The following is a 20,200-nucleotide window of genomic DNA, read 5'->3' as shown; positions in this document are numbered from 1 at the left end:
GTCGTCAAGGTCCTTACATAAATGTCACAAGCTGAGATGGCATTTAAAATGCAAACTAAATGAAAATGCGGTGATCTGAAAACATTTTCATTTCCCGAATAATTATTATGGTAATTCTCCAAATAAAACATACAAATAAATAAATAAATAAATAAAAACTTTGTGAGAACCCTTAGAAAACACTTAGAAGTAACATACATTGCTACAATAGTGTAATTATATTTTATCCTAATCACTGCAGCACTGCTGCGTCGGATCCACTGATACACGCACTGATGTTGTCACAATATCAAAATTCTGACTTTCGATATGACACCTGCCTAAATATCTAGACACTGATACTGAAACGATACCAAGGCAAAAATCTAAAACCTCAGGAAACGTAATATAATTTCTCTACAAGCTGAGGGCGGTTGGCAAAATCACTGGTATCTGCTTGTTAAGTGTTTTTTCACGTGATTTTTTCGCAATATCCAATCGCACCTACGGCCCAGTGTCACACGTTCATAAGACGTATTTACTGTTTGAATAAAGCTGAATGCCTCAAGGGCGGCACGGTAGCACAGCAGGTAGTGTCGCAGTTCGATTCCCGCTCCGGGTGACTGTCTGTAAGGAGTTTGGTGTGTTCTCCCTGTGTCCGCATAGGTTTCCTCCGGGTGCTCCGGTTTCCTCCCACAGTCCAAAGACACAAGTTGGTAGGTGGATTGGCGAATCAAAAGTGTACGTAGGTGTGGGTGTGAGGGAATGTGTGGGTGCGTGTGTTGCCCTGTGAAGGACTGGCGCCCCCTCCGGGGTGTGTTCAGCGACCCTGAACTGGATAAGTGCTTACAGATAACGAATGAATGAATGAATGCCTCAATTAATTATGCGATCTAAATTCAGGAGTTCAGAAAACTCAACATAAAAGGAATTGTGTCTTTGCCAGCACTTTTTGCACACTCGCAGCTCATTCTGATACGTGTGAGCAGAGAAGCCACGGAGAGAGAGCCGTTTCCTTCTCATGGCGAGTCCCGGTGTTCTAACGAGTCGTGCTACCGGCGATTCTCTTCTATAAAAAGTAGCTAAGGTTTGAACAGAATGTCACTGGTGCAAATTGTTTTTTTTTCCTTGCTAGAAGGGTTGATAAGTCACTAAAACTAGCGAAAAAATAATTGAGGGAAGGAGAGGAGGCAAACTGCTGTAGGCACACTCTGTCCCCCCGTGGCACTCGTTGGAAATAACACTTTTATTTTAACTCTCCTTCTTAAAGTACCCCAGTACTAATTATATGGGGTACTGTACCGTTTTTAATGTCAAAGTACTGAGATACATTCTAGTTTCGGTATACCGTGCAAAACTAACACGCACAACACACATTAAAACACCACCACTTAAGTGTCACTGCACGGACAAGAATGATTCATCAGTCAAATCACACCTGCTTTGTGGTGGTCCTTTAAGTTATTTCTGAAAATGGTGAAATGAGGCAAGCAAAGTATGCAGAGCAACAGATTGACCACATTATGTAATTGGAGAACCACAAAGTGCACCTGTGTTGTCAGTGGAGCTGAGAGAATGAACAGCGAGTAGAGAAACAAGGTGATCATAATATGATTGGTGCATAGCGGATACAAGTGAATACTGAAACAAGTGGATACATTTTGTGATGCTGAACCTGACTGTGACCATGCACACTGGGGAAAGCTGAAAGTTATTTTTTGAAATTGTAATACATAATGCACATAAATAAAAGGTAGAGCAAAATTTAAATAATAACACTTAAGTATTATATGTAAATCAAAAAACACTATGGTGAATCTAGAGGTCTCTATTTTACCTAACATCTCTCATCTCTTCGTTTTGGTCTCACTGTCTCCCTCTCTATCCCCAGCTCTTCTCCTCAGAGTGGTGTTTTCACCCACCTCTTGTTTCCTATGGTAGCATTAAGTGCTTACCCAGTCTCCCTCTCTGCTAGCACAATAAACACACACTAATTCCTTGGCAGCGCTAAATGCTTCACAGAGACAGTGTGTGTGTGTGTGTGTGTGTGTGTGTGTGTGTGTGTGAGTGAGTGAGAGTTGTGTGGGGGCCCAATTACGACAGCCTGTTCTTTTCACATGTATTTTGTTCAATGTGTCTCTTAACACTATGAGCTGTCCTGATGGTTTTTAGAGGCACTTGTTCACACACTGCACTGTTTTATCTTAAGTGGTTAAATGTGTGTTTGCTGGGTTTGTGTGTGTGTGTATCTGTGTGGTAGTGAGTATGAAAATGAACTCAGCACCAGAGGAAGTGTGCTCGATTACACAACTATGTCATTAGTACACACAAAAACACAATCACGCAGGCAGTGATTCTTTTAGATTCAAGTGATATAAAATTCACAATCTTACTTGTCCAGATATAACACTATTAAAAAGATTTTTTAACTTAAAATGCATGAATTAATGAATTTGGTTATAGCTCCATGTTTAGACAATATAATCTTCACATATTACACAATAATACATTGATTTTTAACGATTCAATCCGATCACAGGTTGAAAGTCAGAGCTACACCCACATGCTCTAAACAATGTGTGAATATGACTCATTATATACAGTAAGTGCTTGAACCATGATTTTAGACTCTCTCTTACTTTGTCTCCCTTCATTTCTCTATCATGTGTGATGGTCCGGTTACATTGGAGGCACTCAAGGTCAACTGGAGCAAATCACTTTGCTTTTGCTTTCATTTGTTTGCTGCTATTTGATTCATCCACAATTCTTATGAAGTGCTATAAAGCATAAAGCAGTTGAAAAGTCATTTAGAAACTTTAACCGAGGTCTAGAAACATGCATTCCCTTAAAGCAAGATGAATTAAACAAGATGGAGTTCAACTATTTTTACACAGTACATTAAACATTTATTTAAAATAAAAAATCTATTTAGTTTTTTTTTATTATATATTTTTTTCAATATTTTTGATAAACACCAGCCTCGTAATAACCTTTGTAAATGAGATTCTTGAGTGAGTAATTCCTTTGAAAGTTCATGGTACATTCCTATGTCATAACTTTAAAGTAATTATCTTCTAAACAGGCAATAGGCAATAGAGAAAAAATAAACAAACTAACTGTGTCATGTTCAGGCGTTTACGAGTCACGCAAAAACTGGACAGTATGGGCTTACACACACTTTCCCACAATAAAACATACAAAAACTGGCACAAGCAAACACAAACACACACAGTTTGTTCTACAGTACGCTGTTTTGATCCCCGTTGACCAGACCCACCCTGGGCCCAGGAGACAGGGAGAGAGAGGGCTGTTTAACCTCTAATGGGATCAATCAACATTCCTACTGCTCCCACTGCACACTGATGGAGTCAAACATTTAAATCCAGATATTCATGCTCCACCCATAATTACATCCTTCTGTAGCAACTGTTGCTAAGTTAGACAAGCTTAACAGAACATTATTAAAAAAAAAATCTTATTCAGCTTAATGAATAACATTTTTAAATATGTTTCTCAATAATTTGACACAGAGACAACACACTGGTGGTGCTACAATTAAAAACTGCCATCAAACACCCAAATAGACTGATTTTATTTCCTACTGAATTGTACTATTGATCAGTCTTTTATAATTATCCATAAACCATATCATGTCCATCTACATCTTCCAAAAATCAAATGAACAACCATTACTCATAACTGCCCTGTAAAAGTGGCTATTACTCAACATTAAACAAATGTAACTCGCCATCACCAACGTAACATATGAAACCAGTGTAAAATAAAAGTTTTTGGTGTTTGATAAGACCTATAACAGTTCTAAATAAACGTGCTTTCAGCTTTCTTTTGTTTACAGTTTTTTTAAACATGTATCCTCAATGAACAAATACCAAAAGAAACAAGCAGTTCACAATTATATCTGCACTGATATAACCACAGAATTGTGAACGCTAACCGAAAATAATTTCAGGCGGCTCAGATAATTAAGATCAGTTGACTAAGCAATAACTGTGTATTGTACAAAAATTAATCAGAATGCATATCCTTTATAAATACAAACCTGCCACTCAAAAGACTAACTGAAAAACACATATCTACCATTCACCTCACACACACACTCAGTATTAAATGTGTGGGTGCCACAGTGTGTATGTGTGTGTGAGAGAGAGACTGCACAGGTTATATGAGCAGCTGCCCACATGCCCTGTCAAAATACTCGTCCAAATTGAGTCAATTACACATGACAGCAGCCTTACCCACACATACACACACACTCACATGGCTGTTATATGTGTGTTTTCTACATGTATGGGTGTGTTTGTGTGTGTATGTGCCCCTAAAGCATATCTAAACAATCATTTATGCCGTTACATCCGCATACTAGACATATATTTGACAATGTGTATGTCTGTGTTCTTGACAGAGAAAAAAGTGTGTAAAGTGTCACAGTCTTGAAGACACTAGCTGCCTGTTAATAACTTCCTTTTTATTTATATTACTTTACACCACTTAGAAACACCAACTTGTGTGTACACTAAGAAATGGCCCAACATTACTTTACAAAGAACTTGCTACATTAACATATATATTACATTTGAGCATCAAATAGTTACTTTTTATACTCACCTTAAATTAATCTTTATAAAACATACCACTGTATTTATATTTGCATATTCAAACACTAAAAACATATTCCTTTTTCTGAGAGTAGTGTGGGTGCTATTTCATGAGATATATATATATATATATATCACATTCTCTCCCCCCCTTCCATTATCTAAAGTAGAATCTTCAGCTGATATGGGTCTGATATGATGCCCAACTGAAATCAATATGCCACCCCTAATAGGCACTGCCTCCTTTACAAACACTATGAAAAGTGACACACTTATTGTAAGAATTGGACACACATTCTCTCAAGACAAGACTTATGATCACTGATTTAATTTGAAAATATCGTATTCTATTTCTTTTTAAAACCATCCAAAAGCACAGCTGTCCTTTAGAATGTGTGAATATTCCAAAAGTATATTATATAAATGTACATTATATTTCAGAACACATTTACAGTTTTCTATAAAAATATAACAGCACTATGTGGTGATTAGTCCTAGTCCCAGATATACAACATTCAGAGTGGAAATAATGTACTATATAATATTTTCATATTTTAAACATTATATTACATTAGAAGCTACAATAACTAATGATATTTTTCCTTCTCATATAAAGTTAAATCATCATTAAAGCATCTACTCGCACTTTTGTATAAAACATAAACATGGTTTACATCTATTGGTACACAGTTTGTACAAAGATATACATTTTATACAAATTTAAAAATGTTTCTTTCTTTTATTCATTCTTTTATTAAGTTACTATTTCAAAGCTATGAGGGGTTCACTGTAATGATATAAAAATCTTATATAATAAAGCATGTATGTTTTAGATAAAAAAGAGATACTGAGGTGTAAATGATGTAGCAGGCTAGTGAACAGACCACTATAAACATTTTCAGCCCTACGACAATAATTACACTATCATACACGCACGACCACAAACAATATCTTTCTCCATATCACCACAAGCACGGAGAGAAAGACACTGAACAGAATGAAACCCGGCATGATGAAGGGGGAAAGACAGTAAAAGAGAGGGAGATCCAGGTTACCTAGTGCAACAGTGCCATCTAAAGATAGCAGACGTACTGCAATCAGCCTGAGCTCAAAAGTCACAAGATATTTGCCCCAGAATAATAAATTATACATTTCCTTGTGCATTCGGCTTCTCAATAAAACTCATATACTAAAGAAATCCTATATATGGGTGTCCATTAACTGTATGGTGATACTTTTTGGTTTGTCAGATTTTTTTAAGCAATGAAAAATATTTCAAAGTAATTCTAATAATTAAGTACAGAGAAGGAAAAACAGAGAAAAGAATGTTACTAAGAAAAAAAAAATCAATAATATTTCTTAGTGTCTGACGGTGGGAAAAACAAAACAGCAGGATGTGCATTAACGTCTTTAAAGCCCCAGTGAGGCAAATCCCACATCACAGGGCTGAATCAAAGCCCCCCAGCCTGAAGATGGCAATGAGGGACACTTTGATATGTTCATAAAAGAAATAATATTCAAGTTTTATAATTACATTCCCCTCCTCCTTCCCTTTGTCTTCCTCTCCACTTTCTTTTTTCTGACACTTTTGTTTTTCTTTCCGTCTTTTTCCGAGGGTTCAAACACACATCAGAGACAGTACGCTGCTGAGAAGAAGTGTTTAACTAGGAGGGGCAAAAAGTCCAGCATCAGGGCAAGCAGAGAAGACACTTTTAAAAGTAACAATATAATAAATACATTTTAAAGGGGGCTGGGGGCGGGGGATACACTGTTTTAAATCAAAAATAGCTGTGCACATTAAGGAAAGGAAAAAAACACAAGGTTGTGTCTGAAATGACAGCAGGGTGTACCAGTTCACTGTACACCTCTATACAACAGCATTAATAAACTACACACATACAGGGGTGGACAACAGCCCTAAAGTCTTGATATTATTCTATTGCTTTTCTGAATCTCCATCAGGTGTTTAGAGAAGGTCAAGGGAATTTGACTAAAAACAGAGAGAGAGAGAGAGAGAGAGAGAGAGAGAGAGAGAGAGAGAGAGAGAGAGAGAGAGAGAGATCTACACTCCTCCAAAGATCCCTTATACTTTCTCCACTCTGCAGAGACTTGGTACAAAAAGAGTGAGAAATGTATTGTATTGTGGATTGGCAGAAAATTAAATTTAAGGATTTTTTTTTTAACAAAAGCCAAACCTCTGTTGTACATACAGCTCTTAATAATACACTGCTCCTAAAAATGACTTTAAACAGACCACAATACTGAACACACATGAGCAATGTCCAATTAATGTATTTCTATATGGGTCCAACCTGAGCTTTATCGTTTGTGAGCTGGATTTTGATTGAGTTTAGGTTGTAGACATCCGAGTTCTCAGGCTCTGTATGTGTTTCCTGTTTTGTGGAAGTGTGTGTGGATTGAGAGAGAGAGAGAGACACAGAGAGAGAGACAGAGAAAGACTCAGGTCTAGTGTTACTCTGTCCTGGCCGTATGATAGATGGTTCGGTCCAACCCTAATGCCCCCCTGTCACAACCATTTACCTTCCCTTCCTCTTTGTGTGTGTATATACATATATGTGTGTATGAGAGTGATGTTGGCTCTTTGGCACCTGATGATTGACAGGTTCGGGATGGCTCCCTGCTGCACTGGGCCAGGTAGCGTAAGAGTGTGTGTGGCAGGGGGATGTGTGCGTGTATGTTGAATGTGTGTGTATGAGTGTACTAAAGAGACAGAAAGTGTCCTGCTGTGCGGCTCAGTGGAGAGGTCAGCTGCCCCAGGATCAATCCTGTAGAGAACGCTGCCCTGTTTTGACCAGCCACACTAACTCAAAACGCCTGTGTGTGGGCGTGTAGCAGGGTTGACTTCTTCTGCACTACCTTCTGTCTGTCATCTCACTTACACTTATCTTGGCCTCCTCTTTTTCAGAACTAACACTATGCAGCATAAACAAAAGTCACAAATTAGGCCAAAAATTCTAAGACTAGTAATCAGCAAATATTTATTTCATTTATATATGCAGATTTTTCTATAAAGTGCACATATGAGATGAACAATTACATTGCAGTCCCTGAATCAACTGGTTCACAACATGGGGAGGACTGTGTTCCTCTAAATTACTGAGAGATACATTCAGGATATGGGATTGGGATAAGTTGGAATGGTGTTTGTGATTCAAATCTAATCATCCAACATCATATTCTCAAAGAAAAGTTCCAACATCTAGTGTAAAACCTTCTCAGAAGTGTAGAAACTGTTACTGCAGCAAGTGATGTCCATTGATAGATACTTAAGTAGACAGTTAAAAAAATTATTTAACACACATTTTCAGAATATGCAGAATTCACTGACAATGTACATTAAAAACAGTCCTCCTCAAACACAAACACACAAGTGTGACACGTTGATCACATTTGTCCAGTTGCTGTGAACTCAGAAGTGTGCAATATAATCAAAAAGAGTAGAAAAATAAACTTTGAATAACATCTAACACACATTTAGCACATTTTGTGCCAAGGTCCAAAAAGAATTTACCACAGCCTCAGCGTGGACATGGAGTAACAAACACCTTGACTAATCATACTTTATTTGACTCAATTTGTGTCAGTTAAGCGGGCCACTGTTGAGCAACCGCTGCAATAAAGCCTCATAAATAGAGCAATGGCGCTATAAAATGTTTTTCTCTTGAAGAAGAACAATTGGCAGCAATACAAATATCAGCTAGGACTTTATAAACCGACCTGTATCACCAAAAGCGACAACATCAACTGGTATCAGACAGTACTCATACAAATAAATAAATAAAATTAAGACTATGATTAAGAGAAAGAAAAATAATCAAAAGTGCAAAAAATTGAAAGCAAAATTGAATTAGGAAAGAAAGAAAGATGTTAGCTCTTCAGATTAGAAGATTAAATTGTTGTTTTTAGCCACAAAATGATCACAATAAATTAAAATGCAACTTAATTTATTTTAACATCTTTCTTCCTCTTTCAATCTCACTCTCTCTTCTTCTCTGTTCATAGTAGCTCCTTTAAAGAAGGATCCGTTCAGATTTATTGCATGGTGTTTTAATTTGCCCTTTGATTTGATCTGGATGAGCAAAGTGGTGCATTTAGGAGAAAGTACTGTATTTTACAGAGCTTAGCGAACAGTTAAAAAGACAAATGGATGCAAGTGACAAACCTCACTGTGTGTAAGAGAGACAAGGGAGGGGGAGAGAGAGAGAGAGAGAGAGAGAGAGAGAGAGAGAGAGAGAGATCCACACTCTTCCATCGATCCCTTATCCTTTCTCCTCTCATCTTATCTGCAGGTCCGAGGGAGCCAGGCAAGTTTAAACGATTCTGACCTTGTCCGACATAAATAGTCAGAAAAGTACAAACCGTAGATAGCCTTCTTTCTCTCTCTCTCTTTCTCTTTCTCTCTCTCTCTCTCTGGCTGAGAGAAGAGGAAGGGAAATACATTGAGATAAGGGGTAGTGAGATAATACTGGAGTTACTACTACATCAGCTACAGTGTCACTGCACAGTGACTAGCCTGGGAAAAACAGAGTGTGGTGGTTGGGGGGGGGTCAAAAAAACCAGAAAGAAAGAAAGGAAGACTTATAAAAATGAATAGAATAAAGAAAAGGATGATAGATTACAGGATAGAAAGAATGCCTAAAAAACAAACACACAGAGAAACAAAAGAATAAGAGAAAAAATATGAGAGAGAGAGAATAATGAGTATTATACTTTAAAGATGAAATTCTTTTCATGGGGCTAGATTCTCCTGGCTAAGGGAGCGTGCCCCAGCCAATCGGAACGGGCCCTGGGCCTATTCTCCATCTGAAGAAGATGTGAACGTGTCGTTTGGAAGAAAAGGAGAACAGAAGGGGCTCTCTTAATATTCATCCTTTTCTCTTTTCAGAGTGTAACGTCTGCACCTGACATCGTGGCGGAACCTGGGGAAACTGTGCAAATCTCTTCACGCATTGTCAGCTGTTCCTCTAATCATTTTACGCTCTTGTGAGGCATTGAAAGGACCTGATAACGAAACAGCTCAAATACAGAGACCCGGCTCAATTCATAACTTAACACAGGCTAGGTACTTAGTTACATACCCAGAACACACACACACACATATATATATATATATATATATACACACCGTTAAAAAAAGATATGCACTGTGCTGATGCACTGAACAGCAATGTTTTTTGATTTCACAAGATTGTTTCTACACAAATTCAAATAATAATAATAATAATAATAATATATATTATAATTACCCTTATGCACTTTTGGGCAGTATGAGAGTCATAAGGCACACTGCATTAATGCAAAACATTTGCCAGCATTTGAAAACAGTGAAGGTACATGAAAATTGATCTGTTCCACATCTATGTAGTAAACTGCAGTGACGAACATTGCCCTAAAACAAGAAGACCCTAACAGAAACTTCCCCAGCTTTTTACTGGCTCACAGAAAGACAAGAATAACCACAGCACCAACGTTCTAGTTTCATTGTCTGGTGATGTCAAACACTGATGGGAAGAGAGCCAAAACAAAATGGCTAGCAAACATTTGCTAGAAATTCTTGATAAAATGATTAAACCCTGCTTTGCCTGCAATTAAACATTGCAGTCCCTACTCCACAGCCTTCTCTGGTGAGATTACACTTTGCTATCAGCTCCTCAATCTACCATAGAGTGATTAAACCTCGCTTGGCCATAAGAAACTCTGTAAGTTAGACCATGTCCAATAAACTTTGCTATGCCTGCTTCACCAGCTACCCAGATTCAAACAGATGTTGTCATGCTCAGCAAGCTACAGCACTCACTTTGTCTGCTCCACAAGCTACCACGTTGCAGTTAAACCTCGCTAGGCCTGCATTATTGTGGGGTGATTAATTATTTAACATAATACTGGGATTATGAATTAATGTACACAGAAGACATTTCTGTAACATAATCCATACAGCCTTAGCTGTATGCAATAATAATATAGTCCATCTGTGTATATCGTTGCTGTCCAATTACAAATATGTATCTCCATTTTTAGTAGGGGCGCAACGATACACAAATTTCACAATACAATACATATTGCTGATTTTGCTCCACGATAAAATAAATTTTCAATACAACATGGAGATCTAAAAGCAGAGTTTTAAGTTCCCAGTTTTTCGGCACTGACCTGCTGCTCTCAGCGTCGCAGCAAAACAACCCCCAGTAGGAGGGACCGTGACTCCATTGGCGGCCGATCGGTTAAATAACGGAACACATCTTTTAATGTCCAAATACGGGACGATTCCGTATTATATGGGATGGTTCCATATTTGCAGGACTGTTGGCAACACTAGTTCCAGCCCAATCTTGCTCTCTCTGCTGGCCATTTCACATCTAGCTAATCATCCAACAGACTAACCAAAACAATAGCATGGCGTTAATTCCCCATTAGCTCAAAACACTTCAACGACATTGTCATAGTAACAAAGCATTCCTAATACACACCTTGCCACTAGATGTCGCATGAAACTACAGCACGCCTCAGAACGATGTCCTGCTCTGCAGAGGGCTGCAACTCATTAATGAGGATTGACAAACGGTTCAGATTGTATCGAAACAGCCATATCAAAAATACGAAATATTATTATGTGTATTGTGACACACTCATTTATAGCGTTCATTGAACACAGCAGCTGTCCTTCATATCCTGTGAATTTTTCATGATCAATGAACAGAAATGCTTCAAAATGAAGCATAGACTTCAAAAGTTAAGACATTTTTTCTTAACATTCCTTCTCCCGTAAAGTTACTATTTTGAGAGATATGTTTTAATTGGACAGTGACAATATGTAAATAAACACATCATAAATATGTACTTCATAAGGATTTTAATCATAACACCAATCCCAATCCTGTGCTCAGGAAGAAAAAGAAATGTTTATTTCAGATAAATCTGAAAACACTGAGCTTTTGTGCAAAGTATTTTTAGTCAGGGAAGTATTCTGTTAGTCCTGGTTTTCTGTGGCTTTATTTAAAATCAAGACACTTAAGTATTGAAAATGAATGAAAACAAACACACTTTTTCTACTGCTATGACAATATGTTCTTCACCTGTAAGCGCCGATATGTTATGGAACTGAAGCCTCCAGTCGCTTCGTCTCCATTTTGATTTGAATCCAAATCCACAGGCCCAACGAGCCGAGACACAGCCACACTCTGGCTTAGTTTGGATATGCCTGGGAAAAAACATTCCGGCGAATTCTGAGACTGCTTTCATTCATCCCCATGTCTCTCTGCCCGTTCCTCTGCATAGAGCGGGTCTTTATCAGGCAGCGTGATCGCTGGTAATTTCAGTGTACAGATGCAATCGCTCCTCTCTCTCCCTGCCATCCCTCCTTCCCTTAGGACCAAAACAACAATAAGCTCCCACACAATAGACAAACAAGCGCCTACAGACTGAACCCAGACATGGCTCCACGCTCTCAGAGCCACAAACAGTCATGGATACGGACGAAACAATACAACAGATCTGCCTTCGATACCAATACAAATACAGAAATCATGAAAGAGAAGTATCATATTGCTCAATACTGCAGCAGGTAAAACAGAATACAGTCGAGCAGAATAGAATATAAAGGGTAACTACTGAACATGACACTGTGGCAATCTGTATCATTGATGCGCAAAAATATGGAGAATGAACAATAATTATGCATAGAATATGTTGTACTCTAGAAGAGAATAGAAATGCAATTTCACACGACATATGAATATATGTAAACATCAGGCATATTTACAACTACATTAGAAAGACTCAATCTTAACAATAACCGGTGCAGTGTTAAAGCAAAAAGTACTGGTATGCATGTTCATTGTACTGAAAACAATACAGGACTCAAAATGGTACAGCTTTATTCTTCATAATTCAAACTCTTTTATTAAAACAAAGAGCCTTGCCACAGCCAATTAGATCTGAGGTTAGTTTAGAGGAATCAATTTGCTGATCCATTAATACTTTCACAACAATTTTCTCCTGCAGCTTAATTTTATTGCAGTTTCACTTAACAAACTTAAAAAGCTTTGATTTGACAATAACAAAACGGCATTATTTACTACAAGCTCATTCCTCCAACAATATTCTCAGGTGTCTGCTGAAGAGGAGAGCTAAAACACTTACCCATGTCTGAAACAGATCCTTCTGTAATGTCAGCAACAGAGTGGGTTTATGGTTTCTGCCAATACAACCAAAAATAACACAAGCAATTCCACACACATGCCTCTGATGTGGAGGATCAGGGTGACATATTGCATCTAGATCACTGCCCCTCAACATGTTTCTGCAGCATAAACATGATTCATAACCACATACTGCTACAGAATTACATTGAATGACAATGAATTACAACAGTTATAGAGGAAAAAACTTTAGAAACCTCCCTGATGGTTAAGGATTAATTTGACTTAGCAACATTACAAAATGGTTGTTTTCATTTATTACACCTGGTTATACCAGAATTACAGTCTACTGAGTGAGAGATTCTGTTTTGTAGCATAGGTTTCTTAGGTTTGAATCATTAGAAAACCTGGCCTTCTGGTTTTTTTTGTCAGTAGTTCACTGCAGTTTCAAAGCCAAAATGCTCAGCCACCAGTGATGGCAGCTTATTTGCTCACAATACATTTCCAAGCATTCAGTCCATACGACAAAGACATGGCAAAAAGGTTCACACTTAATATTCCTTTGAAAAAGTCTTAATTTCTTTTTTTGCCTACCCGGAATCACTGGATGCTAGGTGGGAACCCGCCCTGGAGATGTCACCAGTCCATCACAGGGTGACACACACACTCACACATTCATTCACACACTCACACCTATGGCCAATCCACCTACCACCTGGGGAGAACACACCAAACTGCTCACAGAGAGTTACCCGGAGTGGGGCTCAAACACACAACCCTAGGACCCTGGAGTTGTGTGACATCATCACTACCTGTTGCGCAACCATGCTGCCCTATGTTAAATAAAAATGTTTTAATTGCTTAAATTATATATTTTATATCACTTATATTATATTCAAGAATGATTAAAATACATCATCATGTTGAGACATACATAATTGCCTTGTATAATAATGATGAGTTTTATTTATTAAAGCATATATCAAAAATGCCTAAGAAAACTGATTCCGCTGTAGTCATGGAATAGAGCTCGCAAACACTTGAAAGCACAGCCCCTGCAGCTGGACATGTTTCTACTCATTACTAGGTAAATAGCGCCCACTTGTGGCTACATATAGAAATGCAGCAATTTTCATCTGATGTTCAGGCCACAAAATGCAGCTAGATTTCATTGGCACAGTGAGCTTATATAACACCGTTATTAGAGAGGAAAAATAACGTTTGTGTAATAAAAATAATAATAATATTGTGGAGCTGGACCTCTAAGTGTGTGTGAGATTAAGTGACAAGGCACACGACAATCTTAAATTTGAAAAGGGGGGGGGGTGCAAGAGGAAGAAGGAAAAAAGAGGAATGAAATGTTAAAGGAAAATAATGGGGAGAGATGGAAAAAAAAGGTTTGAGAAAGATAAAGGTAGAGGGGGAGAGAGAGAGAGAGAGAGAGAGAGAGAGAGAGAGAGAGAGAGAGAGAGAGAGAGAGAGAGAACGCAAAAGAAAAACTCTTCTGGCAAACTGGCACCCAGCTGAGTGTTGGCTCCAAGCCCAGCTAGACCCCCTACACACACACGCACACACACACACACACGTTTGGTCAGTTTCCTGTCTAACCTGAAACAACCCTGATCATGTCCGCCTCTCCACCACCCACCGGCAGTGTTCCGAGTGTGTGATGAAAAGGAGTGAACATATGTGGGTTTTGTGTGTGTGTGTGTGTGTGTGTGTGTGTGTGTGTGTGTGTGTGTCTGTGTGGTGCCAGACGGCGGGACAGGATCCAGTCAGGGAGTCCAAGAGGAGGCAGCAGGTGATAGAGGGAGGGAAACAGAAGAAGGAATGAGGTTATGTTTTTTCTTAAAAAGAAGCAGTGTGCCTTCCTTTGCGTGCTGATAGTGAGCCTGAAAGTTTCCTTTTCCCTCCCAAAGAAACACCTCATCTTTTCTTCTCTCACAAACATTTACACATAAACGTTAAATCCATCCATCCATCCATCCATCATTGTAGACCCATCTCTCTCATACTACATACTAAAGCTGGAAGTATATAACAGCCTTTCTCAACTGGGGTGCTGTGGATCGCTGATTCACCGACTGTCTTTGTCAGGGGTGCCGTCAAAAATATTTTGTCATTACTGATATAAAAATTTATCACAAAAATGTTGCGATGGTGTCAGAACAGTGTGGCCAGAAATAAAACAGCATATGGGCCTGAATAATTTCAGCTCCACAGCATTCACAACCAGTGGCTTTGGTCCTGTATGGGCATGATGGACTTGTTGCTACGCCTCATGCCCTTGGAAATCAGAACCAAGAATAAAATAATAATAATTTTGAGAATATTCATCTAAACATTATCTGAGATTTAGTCAATATTTTCCATTTGAGATTCATTTTGGCTGTCAGACAGATGCAGACAGCTTGTTTGTTTCTTGTTTTGTTTTGACTGGGGACATTTCAAATGTTTTGCATAATTTTAAAGAGTGCCGTGATCATAGATGGATTGAAAAACACAGTTATACAAAATGCAAAGAGGATACAAAAAGTATACAAAGAGCTCAACAAAATCAAATTACTGCTGAACATGCTGATGCAAAGATACACAGATAAACTGAAACATTAAAGTCCCCACAACCAAACAATTAAACCCCCAAAAACCCCTAAACAAAGTTACACATATAGACTTTTGTTTTTTTTTCCTAAGAAATCACCCAGTGTCTGGTCATTTTTTAAAGTGGTGTAACTCTAAACTTTTGCCCTCATTCAGTATATGCAGATCTACGAATGTGTAATTAATCTCCACCTCCATCTCCACTTACCCCTCTACCACTTGCCTGCAGATTGGGCCTACCATGAAAGGCCCACCCTGATTAAGTTGGTGACATATGAAACCTTTACCATCTGAATCTGTGGTGTGAGACTGTCTATAGGACACTGTAGTTTAAATGCCGAAATGCTCAGTCTTTAATACCACTCAAAAAATAACTCTGTAGAATACTCTGTAACCATACTGAGGTGGTTGTCACAGCGGGGCAGTTTTTCAGGTGTGAAGACCAGAAACACTTTGACAAGGACTGTGTCATTTCATCTAAAACATTTGAGGAGGAAAACACCGATTGAGACATCAGAGACTGAATTGTGACTACTGGATTTATTTGGAATTATTTTGGAAGAATAGTAAAGCTGTCTTAAATTTAAAAATAAAAAGGAAAAGTAATGGTAAAATGGTAAAAGTAAATGACCCTTGTCAACAGATTAGTCATGTGCCACATCAACTTGGGGAAAATGTTAGTTAAATAAATAAATAAATAAATAAATAAATAAAGTTTTTTCTATATTCTGACAAAATTAAATCCAATACAAGAACAGCAAAGCTGACAGCTGACAGTCAAAGACAAAAGTACTTTAGTGCCTATATTCTTTACAAAATAAAAACATAAATTAGGCTTTTCAATTAATTTAATTTCCATATTCCATACTTAACTCAATTCTGTAAAAATCTGGAGAGTTTGAGAGTTGATTTGAGAGTTGGAGTGAAATACATTATAAGCAAATAATTTAATATAATTTTTTATTCTGGTTAAAATTAAATGAAATATAGAGCATTGTAGAGTACTGAGTGCAGGGGCCGGTTGCACAAAACACCTTAGGTTTTTCCTTAAGTATGACACTTAAGGCTTAATTTCTCCTTAGCTGAGGGATTTACTTAAGGGTGTTGCACAGTGTCCCTTAAAAATGTCCTTACGTAAGGAAACGTGTTAAGGGATTTACTGCACTAACAGATTTATTACAGGAGTAACATTCTATTGTTTCCATGGAAACCGTTGTTTACATGCACTTGCTGTGATACCCGTTATCGCCTCTCGTGCCAGATCACAAACTTTAAAAATATATATATATATATATAATGGAAGGAAAGAAAACAAGAAAACGAACTTGGTCAGAGAAGGAAAAGATAATATTTCTGGAGGAATACAATAAGAGCAGACGGGTGAGGGCATTTGAAACTGTTGTATTTTTTGGTTTTTATATTAGATATCAGATATGTCCTTTGTATCTGGCATAATTTTAGATTAAGTTTTTTTTTTTTGTGTTTTGGCCTTTATCCTATTTATATGAGCCAAGCTACATCTCTGCAGTTTTTGTAAGGATAACTACATCTACTAAATGTCCTTACTATAAAAATATGTTATTCAAGAACTGAAACAAACAATCTACTTATTAGCTAAGTTCTCTAACTGTACATTGAGAAGGTGAAATAGCATGGGAGGAGGTTCTTAAAAAATGATTTTCCCATGAACATTAATGTCCAATTTGAAGTAGCCTCCAAGGAGACAGTACCTACCTTCTTGCAATGAGACGAGTGGAGGGAAGTATTCTGGGATATAGTCTCTCCTCTCTCCACGTAAGGCATTCCGGGCGTCTGTTTCAAAACCAGCAGCAGGGAACTGCAGAACGCTGCTCTTGTTGATGGGGAACTGAGGGACAGACTGAGAGAAGGCCACTGGCTCCAAGTTGTTGATATAGTCTTCCAGCTCCGCTATGCTAACGCCCATAAGCCGAAAAGCCTGGTCAACATCACTTAGCATAGGATCCGCTCGCCCATCTTAGGACAAAAAGGAGAACAAATTGGCAAATAAGAATTTAACAAAAATTAAAGAGATGGGAATGTGAATGCGCATGAAAGAAAAAGTTTATGTTATTAAGTTCTTGTTATTTGTACTACAAATTATAAATGTTTTTTGTTTAGTCAAACAGTGGCCTAGTGCAGTTTGAAACCACCTTACTAGAAACTAGAGGTGGACAATATGACCAAAAATTTATATCACAATACGTTTTTTAATATTGGTTGATACAATATACATCCGATATCAATATGAACAGTAGGGCTGTGCCATATTGTATATTCATCATTTTTAAAACAATTTAAAATATCAATATTGTGATAGCCCTGTGAAGGACTGGCGTCCCCTCCAGGGTGTATTCCCGCCTTGCGCCCGATGATTCCAGGTAGGCTCTGGACCCCCCGCGACCCTAAATTGGATAAGCGGTTACAGATAATGGATGGATGGATGGATGGATATTGTGATATTAGTGACAGTCTTACTTACGACATCATGCAGTTACCCATAATACAGCATACGTTCTATACATGAGTCATTTAGCCACAGTGAAGTACGATGGAAAGTGACTCTGAGACAGGAATTTGCTCCAAAAAAGGGTAGAGAATTGTGGAGGTTGTTTGATTAAAAATATCAGATGTACAATAAACCATGTTGTTATGTTAGAACAAAGAAGCCTTTAATACTATTCATATATATTAAATGTATTTAATATAATTCATATTTATAACATTTACTTTGTTGCAGTAAAAGTATTTTTCAATGTTGTCATATCACCAAGAATATCGTTATCGCCAAAATACCCTGAAATATCATGATATTATTTTAGCTCCATATCGTACACACCTAATGAACAGTATAAAATCCACAGAAAAACATCTAAGAACAAACAAGAAACATGATATCACCATGAAACAAAAACCTATCAGCTTTGTAAATATTAATATTTTAAATTAAGTGTACTGAACTGAAGATTACGTCCTGTAATAAACATCAGTCAGTGACAGATGCTGTAAATAATGCATATTGAAATATTAAAATGTGTCTAAAAATCATATCATTATTATTGAAACCTTTTATATTGGGATATATATTGATATTGGATTATTGCCCAACCCTACTAGAAACCAGGGATGAAAAGTACAAAAAACGGACAACGTGAATAGATACTGTATTCGAGTACATTTGCTTACAAATACACTGAATTAGTTTGTGTCTAAAGACTCTACTACAAGCAAAAGCACACCAAACCTGCAGTCAAGGCAGTATAAGTTACTGAGAATTTGGATCTTCATTTTTTTTTTTATCATGACCAGTCTTCATGGGAGAGCGGATGAAGTATACATGTATAAATAATGATAATGTGTGCGCAGAAAATATTCTTGAAATATATTATCTTAATTTGTGTTTCCTGTTTCTTAATTTCTTAAACAAACTTTTTCCTTTAATGGAGCAAATATTTATTTAATTTGTTCCCACAATATACAAGTGTGTTCCACTTAAACTAAGAAACGAACAGTAAACTGTTAGTCCCCCAACACTACTCCATGCTGTTACTTTATATATTTGATATATCTTTTCAATGGACAATATCACTAAGTCACTTTATATATCAGTCACTTTAATCTACATTTAAATGTATTCTATTTTTCTCTAGTATATTAGTACACAGTAAGACAGCCTACACTCCACGGTCTCTGTATATTTAGTGTATATTCTGTGTACATTTTATATATTTCTGATTATTTAGTATGAACATCAGTGCTAGCCTACTGTAAAGTGATTACCTGTGCCTCACCACAAGCATTATAATGCATAACTGTCCTGACATCTTGTGCAAATGGGTAATAAACTTGATTTAAATTAATTAAAATAATTACAAATAATTAAAATACATATGTACATCAAATATAGAAAAGCAAGAAAACAAACTAAAATAAATAAGCAAATATAACAAAATAGCAAATTGGAACTTGCATCAAAAAGAAAGATGCTTTTGCTCGTCCACTTACAGATGCTGCCTCTGTCTCTATGGTAACAAGCAGCATCAGCATCTTACATCGACAGTTTAACATTTTCAAATGTGGTGTTACTTTTGTCCAGTCTTTTGCCAAGCAGTCAATTTCTGCACATGAGCCTATTTCCCTCTCTGACTGTCAACTCAGTAATATTTATTTGGATTTTACTCTTTTAGAAAGTAAGAAATTCAATTTGATGTTCTCAGGTTTCTCCTGCTAGAATTAACGTTATAGTGTTATAATAGAACAGGACATTATAGTCACAACATTTTACTCTGAGTTAATTGTTTCATTCAGATCGATAATACACAAATTTTAACTCTTTCTTATCAGCATATAACAGTTCCAGGTCAGTTACTGACAATATGAGGTTACCTTAGCATAGCTAGTTAAGGTAGCTACATAGCTTAGCCTAGCTAACAGGCTAAGAATGTAAACACTGAAATGCATTTGTGTCAAATTATAAATCAAAAAGAAAAAATAGCACACGAAGCACCGGAATGACAGGCAAATAACATTAATTGCTGTAGTATGTAAGGTGGACGCGAAAATTCGGAAATTAAAGTCTGACAGAATGTAGCTTACCGTTAGCTGCTTTTTACTTAAGCTATTTGACAAGGACAACACGCATAAAAACGTCAGAATTAAAGATAACAAACGTAACACGTATAACTATAACGGCTTCTAGCTGAAACTAATCTAAGGGCTCTGTTCTTGTTTTAATGTGAACCGAATATTTAAATAATGAGCCAGTTCTGTTGAGTTCAATTCTGACAGAATGCAGCTAGCTGCTGCTGAATTTAAGGTGGACCAGGA

The 20,200-nt window shown here is 37.3% G+C and overlaps 1 protein-coding gene across 3 annotated transcripts in view; it reads right to left on the bottom strand.

Annotated features, from left to right (window-relative positions):
* Nucleotides 1-20,200, bottom strand: part of taf3 (TAF3 RNA polymerase II, TATA box binding protein (TBP)-associated facto) — a 65,198-nt gene that overhangs the window by 44,364 nt on the left and 634 nt on the right. Inside the window, exon 2 of one of the 3 annotated variants that reach the window (XM_066669993.1) lies at nt 17,090-17,350. In XM_066669993.1, coding sequence (XP_066526090.1) covers nt 17,090-17,350 — 261 coding nt within the window. Of the gene's footprint in view, nt 1-12,755; nt 12,798-13,348; nt 13,450-17,089; nt 17,351-20,200 lie in introns of those variants that run through there. The other 2 variants (XM_066669995.1, XM_066669994.1) reach the window with 2 other exon arrangements.

Source organism: Hoplias malabaricus, chromosome 4 (assembly GCF_029633855.1).
Source record: "Hoplias malabaricus isolate fHopMal1 chromosome 4, fHopMal1.hap1, whole genome shotgun sequence".
In the NCBI taxonomy this organism is placed as follows: Eukaryota; Metazoa; Chordata; class Actinopteri; order Characiformes; family Erythrinidae; genus Hoplias; species Hoplias malabaricus.
This window is presented reverse-complemented; position numbering and strand designations above follow the sequence as displayed.